Source organism: Lutra lutra, chromosome 7 (genome assembly GCF_902655055.1).
Source record: "Lutra lutra chromosome 7, mLutLut1.2, whole genome shotgun sequence".
Taxonomy (NCBI): domain Eukaryota; kingdom Metazoa; phylum Chordata; class Mammalia; order Carnivora; family Mustelidae; genus Lutra; species Lutra lutra.
This window is the reverse complement of record NC_062284.1, coordinates 145,779,062-145,800,776: the sequence shown is the minus strand read 5'-3', so window position 1 is coordinate 145,800,776 and position 21,715 is coordinate 145,779,062. Positions and strand designations below refer to the sequence as shown.

The window sequence follows — 21,715 nt, the reverse complement described above, 5'->3', positions numbered from 1 at the left end:
CTGTACAGGGGAGTTGGGCAGAGGCAGATGTGGGTGGGGGCTGCCTGGAGAAGGGCACTTCAAGCTTCGAGGAGGAGAGGATCAGACCGAAGGAGACGGGGCAGGGGTCATCTGGAGGGGGGAGCAGCCTGCGCAACCCCCGGGGAGGCAGGACAGCGGTGCAGGGCTGGAGAACACACCCCTCGCTCTGGCCCGGGAAGGGCTGGCTGGGTGTCCCTCACCCTCAGGCTACCCTCTGCAGAGCCTGGGCACAAGTCCCCACCCGCACCCATAGTCCTGGGACCCAGAAGGACCCACCAGAGCTGGGCTTTGGGACCTAGGGAGGGGTTCCCAGAGAGATTTTATTACCACTCCGCCCAACAAAATCTTCAGGCCAAGTCTGGGAAACAGAGGGAAGCAGTCCCAGCAGTGGGGACATATCACAGAGTCCTGGGTGGGGGAGGGCTGTGATCCTCCAGCAGGTCCCATCTGTGCTGCAGCACGACGGCCTCAGGTTAGACACCAGGCAGCACTTCCTGAAAACGGGCCGTCTGCTCTTGCGCCGCACAGGTAGCGTAGGTGGGAGGGGCAGGGAGACAAGCCCAGGCACCTCACCAGTAGGGCCCAGCCTTTCCCAGGGAGGGACCGGAGGACTGTAGCAAATCCAGTGACTTGAGAACCTGCGGGGTGGTCAGACGATGGAGTGGGGGAAGGAGGTGTGAGCTGGGGACTTGGCCCATCTACCCTAGGAATCAGGGGGGAGCACTGGGCCAAGGGGTCCCTGTGTGGGGAGCTGGCCCTGTGGGGTGGGGCGCGGCAGGCAGGACGTAAAGTAGAAGGATCTGAGGTCCCCTCCGGGCTCAAGGAACCTCCTAGCCATGGCTGGGGCCTTCCAGCACCGTGAGAGTGTGCGTCACAGAGTGGCCTGATAAGACAGAAGACAGGAGGTGTGAGCTTGACCCCGCCCATGGGAAGCCCTCCCTGACTGCTCCCTTCAGGCACACAATGTGTGCCCCATCTACAAAAGATCTGCAGGCCTAACTGACTTTGACTCATCTTACCCTCCTCTGGTTCCATCCCCAGGACAAGCCCTTAGACATGTTCCCTAAGCCAGAGCCCAGCCGCGTGGGGAAGCCTTCAGTCCTGCGCGGAGCGGAGGGAACTTACTGGGCCTGGGGCCTGGACACCGGCCCCACCCTTGAGGTTCTGCAGGAAGGTCACCACTTCCAGGTTCCCGGCTGCTTCTGCCTGTGGGAGGGAGCATGTGACCGGCCACTGGGCCCCTGACCCCCCTGCCACCTTCCACCCACCAGGACACCTTCCCTGGCTCTTCCCACCTAGTGTCCCTGACTCCTGTCCCCACAGCTCTGGTTTCAGGGAGGGGCCTAGGATGGGAAGGGAGAGCAGGACTGTGGGCACTGGGTGTAGAGGCTGGAGGAGGGGGAGCCAGTGGAACTATCAGGAGGCCTTCCAGGAAGAGGTGGCTCGGGAGAGGGCAGCGGGGGCTCTGGGGAACTCACAACAAGAAGGGCGCTGCGCCCGTCGTAGCCTGGGCTGCTCAGGTCAGCCCCCGCCTGCCACCATGATTGAAGGCCTTCAAGGTCTGCCCTGGCCGCCAGCCTGGGAGAGGGAGCAGAGGAGGACGAGCTGTCGGGGCCCCGGGACCCGCCACAAAGGCAGCCCCACACAGCGCCCCAGCAGCGGCTTGGGCCAGCAGGGCCAGAGTGTGGGGTCCACTGCAGGCGAGCCAGTGGCCTGGAGGCTGGGTTCACCCACAGGGGTGACCGTGACTCAGGTCAAGGACACACACACGCATGTGTGCACACCCCACGAGGAGGGCCGCTCGCCAGCTTCCAATTTCGCAACACAGCCCTCTGGGGCGGGGTCAGCAGAGGCGGGTGGGAGGGAAGTCTTCAAGGAGATGTGGGCGGGGGCCTGGAGTCAGCAGGCGGCCTGGCGGGGTGGCAGGGCTGGCTGGGAGAAGGACCCGGCCCACCTGCCCTCGCCAGGGTCCTGCCCGCCCTCACACCCTCAGGGGAGCCCACTCCTCACCCACGAGCCAGGTGGGGATAGGGACACACCAGCTGTGCTGACAGCTGGGGCTGCGGCACCAGTGGGGGGGCTATCCCACAGAAGGGGCCTCGGCGACTCCCTCCTGGTCAGCCCCACAGGGGCACCGAGTGATCTCTGGGGTGAATCATACAGGATGACACTGCCAGTCCCTCCCAGACCTGTCGCCAGCCTCCCCCGCCACCTCCCATACGCTGGCCTCGCTGGGCCCCCAGATCCAGCCAGGCAGCCCAGGGTGGACACGCCCTCCCCTGGGCAGAGTCCTGGATGCCCTGGGACCTGGCTGCCACCGCCGCTCTCGGCCTGTGTCCCCACCTGTCCCTGGAGCCAATGAGACCAGCCCCTGCCGCTGCACAACCCGGAGCCAAGCCCAGAAGTCCCTCCAGAGCCGAGGCCCCTCCCTCCCTGGCGAGGCCCTAAAACCCCATCGCATCTGAGTGCCCACCATCCCCCCTCAAGCCGGGAAGGGTGGGAGCTGGGTTGGCCAGCAGGGTTTGTTCCCCTGGGGACACTGAAGGTCAGGGTGGGAAGGCCTGAGCCTGGGGGCCAGCGGGGTCTCTCCACCCCACCCCATATCTACGACTGGGACCCCCAGGGTCGGCCGAGGCCAGCACCGAGGAATGGGGCTAGGGGAGGCACTGGCCAGTGGGGACGAGAGGGTCAGAGCTTCGGGGACTACTTGTGAGTAGACCATGCACACACCCCTCACCCCCCGCCCGTCGGCCTGAGAGCCACGGTCCACACCCCTCCCCAGGCTTGGGGGCTCTGCCTTTCAGGGCTGCGGACACAGGCTGCCTCCAGCGCCCCACCCTCGTGTCTCTCCACTGCCCCCCTCAGCACCTGGCCCCGGCTCGGCGGCAGCTGACAGGTGGCACGGAGAGACCCCAGACAGCCACGGCAGCAGCCCGGGGGGGGGGGGGTGTCAGCGGATGGAGCAGAAAGCTGGGCCCCGCAGCCCCGTCCCCCGGCGCAGCCCCGTCCTCCCCGCAGCCCCCGCCCCCCGGCGCAGCCCCCGCCCTCCCCGCAGCCCCGCCCTCCCCGCAGCCCCGTCCCCCGGCGCAGCCCCGTCCTCCCCGCAGCCCCCGCCCTCCCCGCAGCCCCGTCCTCCCCGCAGCCCCGCCCCCCGGCGCAGCCCCCGCCCTCCCCGCAGCCCCCGCCCTCCCCGCAGCCCCGTCCTCCCCGCAGCCCCGCCCCCCCGGCGCAGCCCCCGCCCTCCCCGCAGCCCCGCCCTCCCCGCAGCCCCGTCCCCCGGCGCAGCCCCGCCCTCCCCGCAGCCCCGCCCCCCGGCGCAGCCCCCGCCCTCCCCGCAGCCCCGTCCTCCCCGCAGCCCCCGTCCCCCCGGCGCAGCCCCTGTCCCCCGGGCGCAGCCCCCGTCCTCCGGCGCAGCCCACGGCCAATACGCCGGCTGGAGACCTCCAGGACCCCCGAATCCCCACTAGCCCAAGTCACCCAGGCCTGCCCAGGGGTCCCTCAGGGCACCTGTGAGTCCGAGCCCTGCCAACCCCTGGCGGTGGTGGGATGGGGCGGGACCGCCGCTGCCCATGGGCCCAGTTTGGCCTGGGGTGGGGACCAGGCCCCACTACTGCAAGGCCTGCGCCGGGGAGGACAGGGACTCAGCAGACCTGTCACCTGGCTGGAAGTGGGTGACAGCTCTCCTCCCCCAGACACCCCAGCCTCCAGGGCAGACTCCAGTTGCTGGGCGGGCACGGGGTAGGCCCTCCTCCTCTGAAGCACCCCACCCGAAGTCCCTTCCCCCTCCCACCCCCCCAGAAGCCCAGGTGCCCCGGTACCCTTACCTGCACAGCTCTGTCCCCGCGTCCTCCAGCTCCTGGAGGGACAGGCAGGCCCCAGCTGCCCGCAGCAGCTCAATGACACCCCGATGCCTGTCACAAGACACAGCGTGCTGACCACACTGAGCACCTGCCCGGCAGCCGCTGCTCAACATGGCAGCGACTCCCCTGCCAGCCCCCCGCCCCGGGCTCTGAACCAGTGCGGCTCCCCCCACAGCCCAGGGCAATGTCCCTTCACACATCCAGGAAGCTTCCTGGGACTTCCCGGGTCTGCAGGGTGGAGCCAGGTCTGAGGTACCCCAGCACCCTGCCCATGCTGGGGCATCGGCCCTGACCCAGCCGTTCCTCTACCCGCATGAGGCCTTGGCCACAAGCCCCCCCAGTCCCCATCCTAAGGGCCCAACGCACTCCCCACCGCACACACCCGCTGCAGTCAAGGCTGGGCCTGGGGAAGCAGAGTCCTCCTGGCCTGCGCTCTGCCCTTGGAGGGGGCAGGGATGAGACACTGACAGACAGACGTGAACAGGAAGGTTCCAGAGCCCGCCCCGACGTCTGTGGGTTTCCAGAGGCCGACTGGCCTGGGCCAGGCCTGGAGCCACCCTGGAGTGGGATGGGGATGTGTGGTGGGGGCAGGGCCAGGGTGGGGGCTTAGGGAGTGGGGGAGCGGGTGGGCAAGGCAAGGGAACAGAAGGAGCAGACGCAGTCTCTCAGCAGAATTGCTGCCCGGCCCCTCCCCCGCAGTGGCCTTGTACTGTAAATTGCGTGGTCACCCCGTTTTAGGAAGCCTGGGGAGAAGGGTGGGGTCTTGCCCTCCCCGCCCCAAAGAGCCCTCCAGGGCACGCAGGTCCAGGCCCGGGAGTGAGGCCAGGAGAGTGAGGCTGGGAGACCGGTTTGGGGGGTGCTGTGGTGCTGGGGGGAGTCAGGGATGAGGGGGCGGGACCAGGACGGTGAGCTCATCACTCTCGACCCACGCCCAAGGACTCACAGCCTGGAATCTGCACCCAGATCACTCCAGCCCCGCACCCCCACCCTGGGAACTCCCGGCGCCATGCTCATAGCCTGGTCAAGAGGGAGCTACCCGCCCTGATCTTCACCGGGATGACGTGCCCACCCCAAGGCGCACAGTGCCCGGGCACCCCGGACTGGATCGAGCCAGACAGTCGGGCCACCCCAGGCTCACACACCCCCAGCCTCTCTCCGTGAGACTCGCCAGCACTCCCTAGCGTGGAGAAGCAGGGGGATCTGGGGCCTGGTGCAGACCCTAAGTCAGCCAACCAAGGGCTGAACACAAGAACCATGACCCGTCTCCCAGACACACACACGTGAGCTCTCACACCCGTGTGCACTCCCACACTCCACACCAATACTGCTCTGGGCTTCTGGAGGGGCCCCACTCCACCCATAAGGTCTTCCCAGCAAGTTCCAGGCCCCGTTCAGATAGAAGTCCCTAGAACATTGAGCTATGCTTCCTCCGAGCCCTGCCCACCTCGTGGCCACCTGCTCTGAGTTTCCACTGTCAGCCAGAGCGGGTAAGGCCTACCCCTCGGAGAGATGCCAGGCAGGACGAGGGGGCGGGGGGAGCCGGGGACATCCTCAGGCCCAGATGCCTGTCCTTCCAGCCCCCTGTTGGCTGCCCGCCCAGGCCCTGTGCCCAGCTGGGCCAGGGGCGGGGGGTAAGGCTCTAGGAAGCAGATGTCCTTGGTTCTGCCCGGCTTTCCCGAGCAAGCTGGGTCACCACAGGCAAACCAGCAGCCGTCCTACGGCGGCCTGCCCGACTCACCCCATGGGACCCTCAACCTGCATGCCCACTGTGGGGAGCCCCCAGTACCTGCCCTTCACGGCCAGCAGCAGAGGGCTGAGTCCGTCCTCATCTCGGGGGTCCACGTCCACCCCTCTCCGCAGCAGCATGGTGACCGCCCCAGGCTGGCCTCCCCGGGCGGCCGCGTGCAGAGGAGTTTGACCGTTAAAGCTCTCTAGGCTCAGGTCACTGCCCTGGGGTGACACAAATGCTTGTCACCTCCTGAGGGAGGGCTGGGCAGGGTCAATAGGCCGGGAAGAGGGGATGGGAAGGGTCAGGGTGTCCCCCAGCAGCAGGGCCTGGCAGAGCAGGGCCCCAGGGCAAGGCCATCCCGCGCCCCCCACCCCTGCCAGGGGGACTGGTGTGGCTGGAGCTGGTCCCCGAGGAGGGGCGGGGGCCTCACCAGGTCCCCAAGCGCCTGTAGCACCTCCAGGTCGCCGGCATGGGCCGCAGCACAGGCCAGGCTGGGCACCAGGGCCTCCCGTATGGCGTCGGCCTCCTGGGTGGAGAGAGCAGCACCCTGGGGTCTTTGGCTCGTCTGCCCCTGGGGAGCCTGGGACATGGTCCGGGTCCATCCTTCTGGGCTGTGCGCCCCAGGGCGGGCCACCCACCCGCTAAGATGTGATTCCTCGGCAGTGGCCTCCACCAATGAGGGGACAGAGACAGACTCACGACAAGACACCAGCTTTGGGGAGCACGGGAAGGGGTGCCTGGTCCCCTCACCCGGAAAGAAGGGTATACCTCCCAGGGCAGAGCTCCTACACGCCGCCTGCCCTAGCCCCGGGGTGCTGTGGGTCATCGAGGAGCTCCACAACACGCCAGAGGGTCGGGAATGCCAACGGAGTCCCTACAGGCCACCCGGGATGCAGCCCAGCCTGCCCTCAGCCCAGTACCCCCAGCGCAGCCAGATCATGGTGGCAGGATCTGTGATGGGTCCCGCAGAGGGGAACCTGACACATGTGGCATGACCCAGGGGGCACTGGGATGCCAGGCCTAGATGTCTCGCCCAGAGGTGGCCGTGTGCTGGGTCACCGGGAGGCCCCAGTCACTGCCGTGGGCCTAACCCGGCCTCAACCCCAGACCCTAGGCCCTCAAGTGTGACCCCAGACCCCCCTGCCGCTTCCAGGTCTGGGCTCCTGGCTGGGAGGGTGGAGGGGGAGTCCCAAAGGGGCTGCACCCGAAGGCCCAGGAAGACCCCAGCCCCCTCTCCTTCCAGCACCTGGGACAGACAGCTTGCCCACCCTGCAGGCTGGCCCCCCCGCCGCCGCACCGCGCCTGGGGCCAAGACCAGTGGGCAGCGGACAGCCAAGTGCAACCGCCAGATGCCCCTCTCGCCCCGCTGGTGACAGGGCCACACTCTGCCCGCTGTCCATGTGCTGCAAGGACTCCACTCAGCTGTCTCGGCCGCTGTCCCCAGGCGCCACTCCCGCCTAACCCCGAATCCTGGCAGGTCATCTCTGCTGAGCACCCGCCCTCCACCCAGGCCCAGAACTAGACCACGCCGGGCCATCTCCTGCCTGCGCAGCGGCGGAGGGCGTGGTGGGTGTGGCCGGCATGGCCCCTCCCTCAGGCCCCGCCCCCAGGCCCCGTGCACGTGGCCCACACGCACTGGGCAGTACCTGGCTGAGAGTGAGGAGCTGGGTAAGCCCCCGGCCCAGCGCGCTGCTACTCAGTGAGGGCCGGCGCTCCGCCCCCGTGGGCAGTGTCATCTCGCCCCGAAGGTCCCTGGCCAGCAGCTGGGGACGGAGAACACAGCAAGCCGGGACGCTTGGAGCCCAGGAGCCCCCCGACCAGCCCCCAGGACCAGGCACCCCCAGGGCATGTGGTGAGGATCGCCCTGGGCCCAAAACCCCTCAGCTCAGTCCCCATCCCCCAGGCCCAGGCTTGACCCCAGCCAAGTCCCTGAAGGCCCACCACACCCTCCACTGCCCCACCCCACCTCTCCCAAGGACCCTGTGGCCTCTGGCAAGGCTGGCTGCCTCTGAGGTTGCCCCAAGGAAGGCTGGGGGATGAGGGGCCATCCTGAGCAGTGCCAGACCACGGCTCCCCAAGACAGGGGAAGAGCAGGTGGTCTGAGCTTGGGGTTAGCAAAGGGTGGTGGGTGCCCAGGCCTCAGAGCTGGTGCTTTCCCCCAACGGGGAGGCCCTGCCTTTCTTCCTTTCCAAGCCAGGCACACACCCTGCTGGGCTGGGCCCCACCATCTGCCCCAGTCGCACCCTCACCATGCTCTTGGGAGCCCTGTGACCCCTGCCCCCACACCTACAGCCCGAGGGGCACCTCTTTCCTGTCGTCCGGGGTCAGCCCAGGGTGGCCCAGCACGTAGGAGAGCTTGGCCAGGGCGGCCTCTGACGTCATGTCGAAGCCAGAGACAATGCCGGCTCCTGCCATGGCCTGTGGGGAAAGGGGCGCGAGCAGGAAATGGGGCGCAGGGTCACAGGGCACGGGCCCTCCCCCTCCAGCTGCCGGCTCCCTGCCCCCACCATGCCAGCCGCGTAGTCAGAGGTCACGGCCCCCTGCAGGCAGTGGGAACAGTTGAGGATGATGAGACCCCGCTCGGCCGCAGCCCGGAGCTCCCGCAGCAGGTCCGGCTTGGTGGGCCCATTCCCCGAACCGAAGGTCTCCATGACCACACCCTTCAAGGGGGGCTGCAGGAAGGCCCGGACCTGCGGGGCCGGGAGGCGGGTAAGGCGGGCCTTGGCCCCCTGCTCCAGCAGTGGGAACCCCAGGCTTGTCCTACACCATCGCTCGGTGGCAGAAGCAGCCTGGTCTCGCGGTCCCGACCCCCAGCGGGCCACACAGAGAGTCCTGAGGGTCTGTTCCCCGCCTCACCTGTCAGGAGACACCTGCTCCCCTCCTAAGGCTTGAAGGCTGTGGCAGATGTGGCCACGATCAGAATGTCCCCTCCACACAGCTCCCAGCCCCATGGCCCTCACTCCAGCCCCTTCGCCCTGCCCTGTCTGAAACACAGCAGGGGATGCCCCCGGCTTGGCAGGATTTGAGGAAAGTGCCCAACACACACACAGGTTCCAAGTCAGCCAGGGGCACCGCCCCCATCTCCTGCCCTGTGCCAAGGCTCCACTCAGAAGACAGATGACAGGGCCAGACCAGCCCTTCCCGAAGCAGGCCTCCCTCGAAATCCCAGGGGGCTCCCGCCCCTGCACTGGCGTCTAGAGGCCGCCTGACTTAGGGAGGCCACGCAGTCTGGCCCCAGAGCCCCCAGAAGGCCTCTGACTCTGAGGGTCTCTGCCTTCAGAGGAGCCCGGGGAGGAAAGGCCATCACAGATCCTCAGCCTGAGGGACTCAGAGCCCAGAGGACAAGCAGGGGTGGTGTCGAGGGGCGTGGGGGACAGGTAGCCTGGGGGCCTAGTGCTTGTGGCCCTGTCCAGGCTCACAGGAGCGCCATCTGGCCTGACCTCAGGCCCAGTTTCTGGAAAGGCCGTGACTGTTCACTAGAACTCTAAGGCCTGTGTTTCCTACCTGGCCTTCTGCAGCGCGGGGTCCATCTCACACACCACAGGGAGGAAAGCCCATACTGGGCCCAGACTGAGACAAGCACAGGGACCCACAGGGAAAAGACCACCACACCTGTCCCTAGTGCCCCTGGAGGGGATCGGGTCCCAGTTCACAGACTGTGATCCAGAGCCCAGGGCAGCCTGTGCCAAGTCCCACCCTACGTGTGGGGACATCCCCATGAAGCCACCCCTGTCCACAAGGAAGAAGGGCCACGGCGCCTGGCCCGTCACACCACCCCTGGCTAGTGTCTGTGGCCCCAGCTCCCTGAAGGGGGCACCCACATCCCCGCCCTCGACCGTAGCCACTCCTGGGCAACGAGAAGGGGCAGTGCAGGGAATGGGATGGGATGGGAAGGCAACAGGGAGCCGCGAAAGGGTGTGTGGAGCCAGGGCGGGTTCCTACCAAGGCTGCGGGGATCCCGGGGTAGAGGCGCAGCAGGCCCACGTCCCGTTCCATGCTGCTGTGCACCACCAGCTGGGCCTTCCCTCGGGCCTTCCGCACGAGCTCCCAGTTGACTGTGGGGGCAGAGGTGCACGTGGGGGACGTGTGGGCCACCGGCCGGCTAGGACCCTTGGCCAGGCTCTTCCAGCCCCGCTCCCGATGCACACCCTACCCGCCGTCCGCTCAGTCCCGGGCGGGGTGCAGCTCCAGCCTGTGCACGGAGCCTGCAAGGGGCAGTGGGGCAAGGAGGACCCCACAGGGACGGAGGCGCCTGGGTCTCGCAGCCCGACAGGAAGTGTGCAGGGAAGGGGGAGGAGAGGCATTCCAGGACCAGGAACAGCGTGCACGCGGGCTTGGAAGCACGGCGGCCAAACCCCAAGTGGCGTGTCGTCCGTGGTCCTGGGAGAGGTCAGACCACCCAGCCTCTCCTGTCCCGGACCAGGCACCCACCTCGCCCATAGCCCAGCAAGTCAAAGAATGAGCGAGTGAATGAAGAAAGGACGCGTCAGCTCTGGGGGAAGAAAGCCTCCCTCTGGTGCACCCCGAAGTTTTGAAGGCCAACCCCCCAGACCCTAGAAAGTGAGGGGTCCGTGCAATTCCACCCACTGGCCCCCCAGAAAGCCAGTGTCCCCAGGGGTCAGAAGGTCACTGCTCCGCCAGGACACAGCCAGCTGAGCCCTCCCCAACTTCCTGCATCCTCCCAGCCCTCAGGAGCCCCAGGCCCAGCCCAGGACCCCACTCTCTCAATCCCGGGCACAAGCGAGCCCTGATGGGGCAGAGGCCGGGCACTGATGGCCCTGCAGGCCCTAACCGCTGAAGTCTGTCGGAGGTAGCAGCTACCATGTCCAGCACGGGGAAACGCAGGCCCAGAATGGGGAAGGGCCACCGAGGCTACCACCTGTGTGTAGAGCCAGGACCAGAGTGGTGGGGAGAGGCGTCTCCAGGAGCCCCGGGCCCAGGGCTCCTCCCCACCCCCGCCCCGGGGGGGTGTAAGGCTACAGACCTCCTGCTGTTGCTACCAGAGCAATTCATGTGTGATAATAAGCCAGGGAACATTCCAGACACACGCTGCCCTCTCACGCTGTATCCAAGGGGACTTGGGGGGATGGGTGGCAGGAGGGGGCCCACGGCATCCATCAGCAGCGAGGGGCGTTCTTAAATTTAGGGCCGTGTGCCCCATCTGGGCATGCAGATAAGCCGGGCCTAGGGGGCGTGCTGCCAGCACACAGGAATTATGACTGCAGGGGGGTTCACAGACACAAAGAGAGCCCACGCTCTCCTCCCTCGGACCATGCGCCTGAGAGCCCATGGAGCCCCCAGTCCGTCCCTCCCGGGGGCCGAGATGAGAGGAGGAACGGCAGCATGGGGCACACTGAGCTGGCTCCCTGCGCAGACCCCCCCACCCCAACACTCAGTGTGGGAGACCGAGCTGTGTGTCCCTCCAGTGCCTCTGACCCCCCCAAGCCCCTGTCTACGACGGCCTTGCAGAAGGAAGTAATGAGAAGTAATGACTAAGGAGAGGACAGCTCGGCTGGCCGGATGGGCAGGGTCCTCCTCAGCCGCCCCCAGCAGGAGAGTGGGGCACGGGGAGCCCCTCTGAGCCCAGGCATCATCCCCCCTCCCCGCACTCCTCGGTGCCCCCCACCCCAAGGCCTCCTCCCTCAGGGCCTGCCTCAGTGCGGCCTGTGCCCTGTGGTCTGCCTGGGGCCCAGACAGAGCCCTGCCCTCCCAGGGAGCTGCTCCCCACCTGCCAGCCAGGGCATCCCCAAAAGTTCTGCTCCTGAGCCCCCCAGGGAGCCAGGCTGGCAGAGCGGCCACCCCTCCCTTCCTTCCTCACCAGGGCTGGAGGGGCTCAGCGCCGCCCCGCCTCCGTGGAAAGGAAGGCAATCTGGTGCCCCCCTCACACCCACGCCCTCTCCTCAGGGCACCCTCCGCAAGCAGGTGGGGCCTCACCTGGCCTCTGAGCCCTGGCCATTCCCCAGGCCCTGAGCTGGGGCTACCTGCTTGGATACCCTTGGTGGCCCACGCAAGCCACCATCTCGGAGCAGCCCCCGACTTAGCCTCCCAGGGCAGAACAGAGCACTGTCCTCGCCCCCGGTTCAGGAGGTCCTCCTCAGCCCCAGACACAGGTTCCCAGCCCTGCTCCCCGCAGAAATCCTAGGCCAGGAGCCCTCGTCCACTGGCCCCGCTCCCTGCCCGGCTTACTTGTGACATCGGTGCCCATGACGGCCAGAGGGGGCAGGTGCGGGGAGCAGAAGGCCGCGAACCTGCGCGAGTCCACCTTGGTCACTCGGTTGCCCCGAAACAGCTGATTCTGGAAGAAGAGGCAAACCTGCAGGGGAGGGGAGAGGCCGTGGCTCAGCCCTGGGGAGCCCCTGTGCCCTCCAGTCTGCCCCCTGCCATCTCGGCAGAGCGCCCCCTGCAAATGCCAGAGGGCTGCCCCAGCAGAGGCCTACCCCGCCGCACCCCTACCCCGCAGTGGGGCAGGTGGCCGGACGTGCGAGGGGCCCCGCCACCCTCCCCTTTCCACTTCCCCACTGCCCCCACCGCTGCTTCCCAGGGAGCCCCCGTGAACTCAGCCCAAGGGTGCAGAGAGAGGCCTCTCCCCGGAGCAGCAGGGTCCCAGCAGGCCCTGCTCCGGAGCTTGGGTGGTGGGGGCTCTGGAGCTGCCCACCCCCGTCTTCTAGTCTCTCTAGAGCAGTTCTCCTGGGGAGGGGCAGGGGGCATAGCCACCCCACACGTGGGGGACACTGCCTCCCCAGGGTGAGTGCCCACCTCCCAGCATGGGGTCCCCTGCAACGTGAGGGGGTGTTGTGAGGTCCCCTGTGGCCCCCCATGAAGGGGTTTGCTGAACAGGGAAAGCCAGCTGCACAGCCAGACGGTGGGGCCGACTTCTACAGAAACTGCCACGCACACACACAGACAGCGTGAGCACTATAAGAGACATAATCTGGGGGCGCCGGGGGCTCCGTCGGTGAAGCCTCTGCCTTCGGCTCAGGGCATGGTCGCAGGGTCCTGGGATCGAGCCCCGCATCGCCTCCCTGCTCAGCGGGGGGTCTGCTTCTCCCTCTGCCCCATGCCCCACTTGTGCACGTGTTCTCTCAAATAATAAATAAAATCTCTTTTAAAAACATTATTTATTTATTTGAGAGGGAACACAAGCAGGGGGAGCAGCAGAGGTAGAAGGAGAAGCAGACCCTGCCGAGCAGGGAGCCTGACGTGGGGCTCCACCCCCGGACCCTGGATCACGACCTGAGCCAAAGGCAGATGCTTAACCCACTGAGCCACCCAGGTGCCCCTCAAATAATAAATAAAATCTTAACAAAAAAAAAGATAGATAATCTGGAAGAAAATACAGCACTCTGTTCACAGCAGCACCTCTGGGAAGTAAAACGTGGGTGGTTTTGTTTCCTCCTGCTCTATCTTCAGAGTTTCTCTATGATGACAGCTTAGGTCACGTGTGAGGTGAAGGCAGATCTTTAAACCCTGCCCGACTCTCTCCCTGCCAGTCCCACCCAAGAGCCTCCCCCAACCCCTCGCCTACACTCCTGAGGCCGAGCCCCCACCCCCACACCAGGGAGGGGGAGGGTACCTCGGGGATCACGTACTGGCCCGCCATGAGCAGGGCCCCCAGCAGGTTCTCCCGGCTGTCGTTCCACAGGGCATGGATGGGCACCTGGGAGAGGAGGTCAGAGACGGTCTAAGGCTCACGCAGCCCCCGAGAGTGGCATCAGTGGGAAGCATGAAGAGAGGCACAAAGTCAGGGCGGCTGGACAGGGCTGACAACAGGCCATGCACCCACCCCGGGAGAGCAGAACAGGCACCGGCGGGACCCATGGAGCTGCCCAGCTCAGCCAGCCGGCACCAACCCATGGGCGCTGCCTCTGGGCGCTGCAGGACTGAGAAAGAGGCCCGGGGTCCGGCCCGGGTCCCCCCTGTGGCCTCAGGGAGGGCCTCGTGCCCACCAGCAGGCCTGGGCCATTACCTGGGCGCCCGTGAGGATGACAGTTTTCTGCAGGTTCTCCAGCACGAAGGAGAGCACGGAGGCCGCAAAGGCCATGGTGTCCGTGCCGTGAATGACCACGAAGCCGTCGTACTGCCCGTAGTGTCTCTGCGGGGTGCAGCAAACTCAGGCAGGCCTCCTCCCGAGGAAGAGAGGAAAGGGTCCCCGGTGCAGAGGGAGGGAGGCAGGGAGGCACTGGTGGGATCTTGGCCACCGCTGGCAGGGAAGACATTTTCTGGAGGATCCGCGCTAGACTTCCAGCCAGCATCTCCCCCAGGTGATGGCCAGTCAGGGCTCCCAAGAGCACAGGTCAGCTGGAGGGCTACACCAGGACTCAGCTCAGGACTCCTGGGGAGCCCTGTGCCATGTGACCCCTGCCTCCTGGGCAGGCGGCTACAGGAGCGAGTGAGCTGTGAGCCCACGGTCCAGCAGGAGGGCCAGGCAAGGACAAGGCAAAAGGGCACAAGGCACAGCCGGGGCTGGGAGCTGGCAGGTGATCTGGGAGGCTGGCTGCAACAGGACCCGACAAGAGGGCAGGACACTGGCGGGCAAACGTGGGGAAGAGTCCTTCCAGGTACAGCAAAGCCTAGAAGGCCTCCCAGACACGCTGGCCGCCTCTGCAATTCATCCTCTGGCCACCAGCTAGAGGGCAGCCAAAGCTGGGCCTTGGAGGGTGGATGGCCCAAGCTGTGGATGCAAGGGGCACAGTTCTGGGAACCAGCGGGGCCAAACCCACCTGAGGGGAGCATCCTTCCTGGCCCATTGGAAGACCATGCCAGGCTGACCCTAACTGCGGTTGCAGAGCAGTGTGGCAGGCTGGGGCACCCTCTGCTGGCCACATGGGGCACTGCCACAGGCGGGGCCACCAGGGCCCCAAAGGCCCTTTGAGTCTGCGGGTGGCTGGACACCGGTCAGGACAGCAGTCCCGGGAGCTCAGCAAAGCGGTCAGGCCCCAACCAGAGGACCCTGCTGGCCATACACCAGGGAGACTGCCCCAGACTATGGCCACAGACATGTCCACTGTCAGCTAGCGGGCCATTCGGGACGTAAGGACCAGGCCCAGGGCCACACACTGTCCCACTCACAGTGAGAGGGGATGGGCCCGGAGGCTGCTTTCCCCCACCCCCGCAGGCAGAAGAACACAGGCGAGGGGCGGGGGCCAGCCCCCAGCTGCCGGGAAGACGAGCCTCTGTGATGAGCCTCTGAGGCTTCTTAAGGGAGGCAGGTGAGAACTGGGCCTGGAGAGGGCGGGAGGGCAAAGCAGGGGTGGGAGGGGGCAGGAGGCAGTCGGGTAGCAGGCCAGGCCTGTGCAGGAGCGGGGCTGGGCTGGCGATGACGAGGTTGGGCAGAACAGAGAGGAAAGCTGACGGAGGGGGGTCTGGCACCAGGTAAGGGGTCCGCACTGGGTGCTATAAACCACGAGAACTGCACCGGGTTCTGTACCTTTTATGGGCCCCAGATCCACTAAGTCCCTGCCTTCAGGGTGGGTGTGGGTGGGGTGAACGGGGGGGGCGGGGGGGGCATGGAACCTGTCAACCTGCAGGCAAGCGGAGAGCATCCCAGCCCGGGATACTAACCAGGACAGCTGTCTGGGACATTTCCCCATGGGAAAGGGGACATGGCCCTCGCTGCCCACCCTCTGCTTGCACAGGGGAAAGGGCCTGAGATGTAACCTGAGGGTCCAGCACTTGCCTAAAACTGCCATTTACTGATGCTCCCAAGTCTCAGGCCAGGCAAGCAGACTCCACCACCCCAGACCCCAAGGGGAGTGCTTCTGAAGCCCTGGCCACGCCCAGCCAACCAGCCCCGCCCATACCCAGCTCCGCCAGTACACTCAGCTCCACCCACACTCCTAACCACGCCCAGACTCGCAGCCCCTCCCAGTACACACAGCCCCACCCACACTCCCAGACACGCCCACACTCCTCAACTACCTCGATGGTCTGAGCGATCTGAACCCACTCAGTGATGGTCATGTCACTGGAGTCAAAGAGGGGCTGGCACTCCAGCACCGTGTAGATGACTCTCTGGTCGGGGATGGCGGGCCTGCGGGAGGCAGAACAAGGACTCCCGCTCTGCCCCCTGCTCCCCTGGCCAGCTCTGCTCCCCCCCGCACCCTGCCGACCCCTGCACCAGGATCTTCTCAGTGGGCTCTACATATCCAGTCTCTTGGCATCCGGAGGACAGGGCCTGGTCCCCCCCCTGAGTCCCCAGGAACAGGGACCTCGGTCCTCAGGAGGGTTCAAGGATGGGGCAGGACGGTCTGTGCCCTCGAAGACCCAGCTCTGAGAGGGAGGCTGGGGCCACCCTCCGTGGGCCAGACAACGACCCTGGGAGGAGAATCTCCAGTAGGAGGGAGCTTGGGGACCAGGAGGGTGACTCCCCCCTCAGCCTGACAGTTGTGAAGGGCACCAGGCAGCCTTGGCCGAGAGCTAAGAGATAGGGGGACCCTTACACGAGGGGAGACAGCCCCCGCCTCTCTTGATGAGCATCCACATGTGGCTGGGGGCCCGAGGTGGGGGGAGTCCAAGGCTCACTTGAAAGGGAGCTGTTGGTCGGTTCTAAAGCCAGGAAAGTGTGAAAGGACATCAGTGACCACAGACAGCCCTGCGGGCCCCACAGGCAGCCGTCTCAGGACAGCTCTACCCCACTGACAGCCGGTGGTCATCCCCACCTGGGACCCCACGGAGCCCCCACTCACGGCAGCACCAGTGTGTCCTCCGGGAGGCCACAGGCCCGGGCGTACTCTTCATCATGGAACATGGGCAGTGACCTCAAGACTGCGGCCAGGCCACTCCCAGGGACGAGCACTATGGGCAGAAGCCGGATTGGGGGCAGTGTGGGTCAGGGCCAGCAGCCACCGCTGACTCCTCTAGCCGCTGGTTCCTCCCTCCGCATCGGGACATCTACCCGACATGCTGGGGGCCAGGCCCGGGGCAGGGCTGGGGTTTGTCGGGGGAGAACCTAGTGAGGATGGGCAACTGCTTGTCTGGACTGGACAGTTTCCTGTGGAGCCAGTGAGACAGCCCCAGGGGCCCTGCAGGGGCTCTGGCCCCTCCATCCAGGGCCAGGTCACCCCATCTGCCACCTTTTCAGTCCGAGCAGCCCAATGGACCTCCGGTTCTTCCCCCACTTCCCAGAAGGCCCACACCAGCTCCTGCTCACAGACATACTGTCGGCTCTGTCTGCAAGTCCTTGGTCCAACCCCCTTCAAGTCCAGCAGGTGCTTCGCGCCAGCTAAGGTTGCTGCCTCCAGGAAGTCCTCCTTGATGTCCAGGCCCACTGCCCCTCCCACGTACTGCCCAGCTGCCCTTGTACCCTCACTAGACCACGTGCAACCCCTCTACAACGCACACAGCCCAGGTCCTCTGCCTGCAGCCTCAGTGTCCTAGAAACCTGCATCTAAGGCACTGGACAGAAATGGTGTTGTGTCGTAGAAGAGCCCTAATACGGTACAGGTGTGTTTCCTAGAAACCAGCCTTGGCAGAGGCTCTCAGGCTTCCAGGTCCTAGCCTTTTGTTCCAGCCTGCTTCCTACCAGCACTGTGACCTTGGACAGGTCAGACCTTGGACCTTGGACAGGTCCTACCAGACCGTGACCTTGGACAGGACTTCTCTGGGCGTCTCCCCCATGCCTGGCTGTGGACAACAGGGTGCCCCTCCCTGAGACACGTCCTTAGCTGAGACAAGTAAGAGGCACGTCTGTGCTCGCCTCACACTGTGACGGTGATGCGTCAGCCGGGCTGTGACCTCACTGGGGCTGTTTCCCAAAACCCCTCGGAGTGTCCGTCCACCCACTAACGCCCAGGCCCCAGCTCCTGCCCGTCCCCTGGCCAGCACGGGCAGACCGGGCCCATAGCTGCTCAGGGATGTTTGTGGCAGAGGGAACCCCGGTGGGGATGCACTGTGAACAACGTGCCCTCGCCTCGCACGCAGCCCCAGCAGGAGCTCCACTCACGCTTGCCGCAGAAGTAAACCATGTGGGCGAGAAGCATCATGCCAATGGGGCCAAGCAGACAGAGGGGACATGAGCACACGACTGCCGTGGAGGAACCGGGCAGGGAGAGGCACGGATGCTGCAGCGGTGCGGCCACGGCCAAGGAGGCGGGAAGGACGGACCCTTCTCGCCCGAGGTCAGATGCCTGCCCGGAGCAGGGGTGGGGGGCACCCTCCTGCTCACTGGTTGGAACTACCCCAGGAAACTCACGCGGCCACTTTCCACCGCAGCTCCTTGTGGTGGGTGACGCAGGGCAGTCTGCAAAGCTGAGGGTCCAATTGCGGGGCAGGTGAGGTGGGGATGCACGTGGTGTGGGTTTCATGGGACACACGTACGATGTGGGTGGTCACCTGCTGACCCTTGGAGAGGCAGTGGCTGCCAGGGACATCCTGCTTCCGCGAGGTGGGGAGGGGCAGGGCTGCAGGGCCCCCCGGAAAGGACAGGACCCCGCTGTCCCACCGGCCAGGGAGCATGTGGGCAGCACAGGCCAAACTGACCCAAGGAAAGGCCTTGCTCTCCTGTTGTTCTCGCCGCACAATCCTGTGGCGGGGTGGGGGCTGCTGTCACGCTAGAAGAGCATGGGGAAATGCCCATCCAAAGAATGGGGGGCGCCGCCGTGAGAGGGCGTCAGCAAGTTAATGAACAAAACAGTTTTCTGATATCCTGGCTTTTTAAAACCAGTGATTTGTTATGATTTCCTTAATCATTCCAAGTAAATGTTCACGTTCACGTTGAACTCTGATTTTGTAAATCATGTTATTTTTCTCAGCGAGGGCCCCCACACCAGGTGCCTGTAAAACCAGAATGTGGTCTCGTCCTTGGGCCCCAAAGGCAAGGGGATGCAGCTCTGCGCCCACCAAACCGCTCATGTGTACCCTAGGACAGCAGATCCCCTTAGAACCTATGGCTTAGGCTCCAGACGTGAGTTTGTGAGCCCGTGAAACTGTGTTCAGGAAGGAGGGCCGGGCCGAGGGCTCAGATGCCGCAATCTCGTGACGAGGGTCAGCGGCGGGAACTCCTGCGATCTGCCAGGCTGTCCTGGCGCCGTCAGACGCTCGGCCCCAAAGCTCTGCTCCCTGGGCTATGTGTGCGAGCGCCCGCAAGGGCCGCTACGGTGGCGGCAAGCAGGGAGGGGCTCCTGGGTTCCTCGGCTGTGTGGGAGGAGGCCCCAGGTGCTGCTCAGCCTTGGGCTAGGGGTCATCATCTGGCTTCTTTTCATGATGCCCCTTGCCCTGTGACATCTTTCCTGAACCCAGAGATGGAACGGGTCAAGGGCTGTCCCCAGTGGCCACAGCCTCTGCCCTTCGCTGGCCGTCCTGACCTTTGGCAGGCTCCAACCCACAGCGCCGTGTGCCCTGCAGGCCAGAAACACCAACAGTGATGATCCCAACAGATTTGCTGTGGCTGGCCTGCGCCCTCACCGCCCCTCGCCACCCTCGCGCCGCTGGAGCCCCGTCCACAGTGCAGGGCGAGTTAATCATTGATGCGGTTCCCATCAGAACTCTAGGGAAAGGCCGGGAGTCCTGAGTTCAACGAACCGGGCAGGGCTTAGAGCGGCCAGGAACCCGGCTCCTCCACCCGCCCTCATCCTGCTCTTGCCCTGGCCTGGGTGCAGCCCTGGTCCCCAGACACTTTTTCACTCTACAACATTTTTAGCCAAAAAAGCCAGCGGGAGATGTGTGTCCCTCAAGAACACGGAGAGCCAGTCATGCACTAGAGCAGGCCCAGGACCCTCCCTGGTCTCAGGAGCCGGGGGTCAGGGGTTGCATGACGCTAGAGGGACAGCAGGGACCAGATCCCACACCTCTTCCTCCTTTGTCCTCTGGCCCGTAAGTCACGGGCTCCCTGAAGCCTTCCTGAAGGGGGAGGACTGGCAGCTGCCGTGGGGCTGGGGACGAAGCGGGCCACGTGAAGGCAAAGCCCTCAGCCAGGAGCTGAGAGAGGCCGCTGTGGCTCGCAGAGGATGAGGCACCCCTGCCCCGGACTGGAGGCCACCTGCCCCCTAGGCAGCAGCTCGGCCAGAGCTCTGAAGACCAGCATCATTGCCGGCTGGGACAGGCTGGCCGCTCTGGACACAAGAAGGTGCTTGGTGGCCTCACCTTCACCAGGCCAGACGGCCCCAGGCCCAGGGCAGGCTCTAAGGGATTCTGGAAGATTCCTCCCTGGAGGGAAGACGACCCCCACCCCCAGGCTGTCTTTCCTGAGTGGGGGTCTCTAATTCACCTTCTGAACAGGTGAGTTTGCAGCCTCTCTGACCGCAAGGCCGCCCAGGGGGAAGCAGGGGAGGCAGGCACAGCTGGTGGGAGGGGGTCAGAGTCCACCCGTCCCTGCAGCCCAGACCCTGGGAGCTGCGTGTTGAGCGCAACAGAATTGCAGCTGGCCCCATGCCAAGCCTGGGGGAGCACCATGGGAGGGTGGGCACAGGGCAGCTACCCACTCTGGGCCCTGTCTCCTTCCTCCCAGCCCCGCCGGTGCTCTCCCACCTCCCGGGAAGCCCCCCCACCCCGTGCCCTCCAGGGAAGCAGGGAGCCAGACACAGGGTCCTGCCCGACGGGCACCCACAGCCCTACGTGTTCCCGGGACACGGCCTTCGTGACCTTCCTCACATTCTGCCACTGGTTCAGTGTCCGCCCCTCTCTGGCCTGGGGAGTGGGGTGGCAAGTGACCGCAGCAGCTCCCTGCACGGTGGTGTCCGCTGGGGCCTCCAGGCTTCAGGTCACCCACCAGCTAACCGGGTTGGAGAGGCAGAGGGCACAGCAGCCGCAGGCGGGCGGGCTGGGTGGACAACCAGGTCCCTGGGCCCAAGCCCCGCCAGGACAGGGCTCTCTCTACACAGGCCTGAGTCCTGGGGCTCTGCACAGGCGGGGGCCACCAGGAGGAGCCAGTGGTGTCTGAGTCACCACTCCCAAGGCTGAGGGTTCATCCTGGCGTGCCTGGACATCGGAGAACTGTCTCCCCCTCTCCCACGAATGCCAGAATGTTCTGAATGCTGGTGGACAGCCTTCCTCTTTCTGGGCCGTGGGGGACCTCGCTGTAGGTGCTTGGCCCCCACTGAGGGCATCCTGGCCTGGGGTGGCCTGCGAGCTCCAGCACCCCCGCCCAGGGCCTCACCCCCCAGCAGCAGCCACCACCACATAGGCAAAGACAAGATGTGCGGCTCCCCAAAGCCCCCTGCCGCCCCTGACCACTCCCCTGAAGTGTGTGCCCACTGCTGTCAGGAGCCCTCCTTGGGGAAGGCAAGGCGTGGTGTCGCTGCCTCTATCGCGGGAGAGGAAGACCTGGACGGCAGCGACACACCTGCCCACCGCCCTGCCCACGGGGAACGCGGGAGGCGGTGGAACAGAAGCCGCAGGGCCCTCCGGTGGGGGGGCACACCTCTGTGCTGAGGGTTCCAGCCGCAGCTGAGGGGAGGGGAACTGAGAGCGCCCCAGAGGGCCCCCAGTGCCCGGCCCTGGTCTGAGAAAGGTCACTGGGCGTGGGAACGACCCCATCCCCACCCCAGGCCTCCAACTCACCGCCCTGCTCGCTCCGCATGCCGATCGTGCCGCCGGTGTAGACGGCCAGGAGCCGCCGCTGGGGCTCCAGCGCGCGCGCCATGCCGACCTCGGGACCAAAGGACCAACGGGACCGGGACCGCGACAGAGGGGACGAAGGGGAGGTGGCGGGGCGCCGAGGGCAGCCCGGGGAGGGGCGGGCGTCCACCTGCCCGGGGCAGTGCTTGTGGCCGGAAGGCGCGGAGAGCTGGGGCGGGGGGCGGCGGGCGGGCGGGGGCTGTCTGGGGGCGGGGCGCGGCCTGACGGGGCGGGGCTAGGGGCGGGGCCTCCGCGGTCTTGGGCCCCCCCCCCGACGGCCTACCGGTGCAGTGGCCCCCGGTGCTGGAGTGGCTGGGCCTGTGAGACACAAGCCAGCGCCTTACGGTTGGCCTGGAGGACCCCCCAGCGCAGAGTGGGGGCCACCCTCCCCTCCCAGGCGGCGCCCGCAGAGGCCAGTGCCGTGACCACACCTGCACTGCACTCCTGGGGGTGGGGTACAGGCAGAGACCCCCACTGCCCACGCACGCAGGTCCAGGAGGAGGGCGGGAGGGGACCCCTCCAGGGCTAGAGGCCCGCCCCTCCGCCCCCGCAT

At 66.1% G+C, this 21,715-nt stretch overlaps 1 protein-coding gene across 11 annotated transcripts; it reads right to left on the bottom strand.

The window, feature by feature from the left end:
- Positions 1-303: 303 nt before the first annotated feature.
- Positions 304-21,353, bottom strand: ASPG (asparaginase). 11 transcript variants are annotated; one of them, XR_007128866.1, is made up of 16 exons: positions 21,106-21,353; positions 16,296-16,404; positions 15,529-15,640; positions 13,577-13,702; positions 13,184-13,267; positions 11,797-11,923; positions 9,553-9,665; positions 8,118-8,300; positions 7,915-8,028; positions 7,257-7,373; positions 6,041-6,181; positions 5,668-5,831; positions 3,846-3,932; positions 1,500-1,599; positions 1,147-1,223; positions 304-904 (listed from the first exon to the last, which is right to left on the bottom strand). XR_007128866.1 is itself a non-coding variant. In XM_047738662.1 (16 exons), exons 1-16 carry the CDS (start codon positions 21,185-21,187, stop codon positions 893-895), a joined length of 1,752 nt encoding a protein of 583 aa, XP_047594618.1. In that variant the 5' UTR covers positions 21,188-21,353; the 3' UTR covers positions 304-892. The 11 variants fall into 11 exon arrangements, 10 of the variants coding, with proteins under 10 accessions (XP_047594618.1, XP_047594620.1, XP_047594621.1 ...); XM_047738662.1 differs by having other exon boundaries at positions 1,147-1,227; XM_047738664.1 differs by having other exon boundaries at positions 1,147-1,227; positions 6,056-6,181.
- Between the last annotated feature and the right edge of the window lie 362 nt (positions 21,354-21,715).

Coding starts and splice junctions, on each gene's coding strand:
- ASPG (XM_047738662.1), bottom strand. CDS start 21,187: ATGGCGCGCGCGCTGGAGCCCCAGCGGCGGCTCCTGGCCGTCTACACC. Junction 11,924..13,183: donor GCCAGTACGTGATCCCCGAG/GTACCCTCCCCC, acceptor CCTCCCCTGCAG/GTTTGCCTCTTCTTCCAGAA. Junction 3,933..5,667: donor CTGCTGGCCGTGAAGGGCAG/GTACTGGGGGCT, acceptor GTCTTGTGACAG/GCATCGGGGTGTCATTGAGC.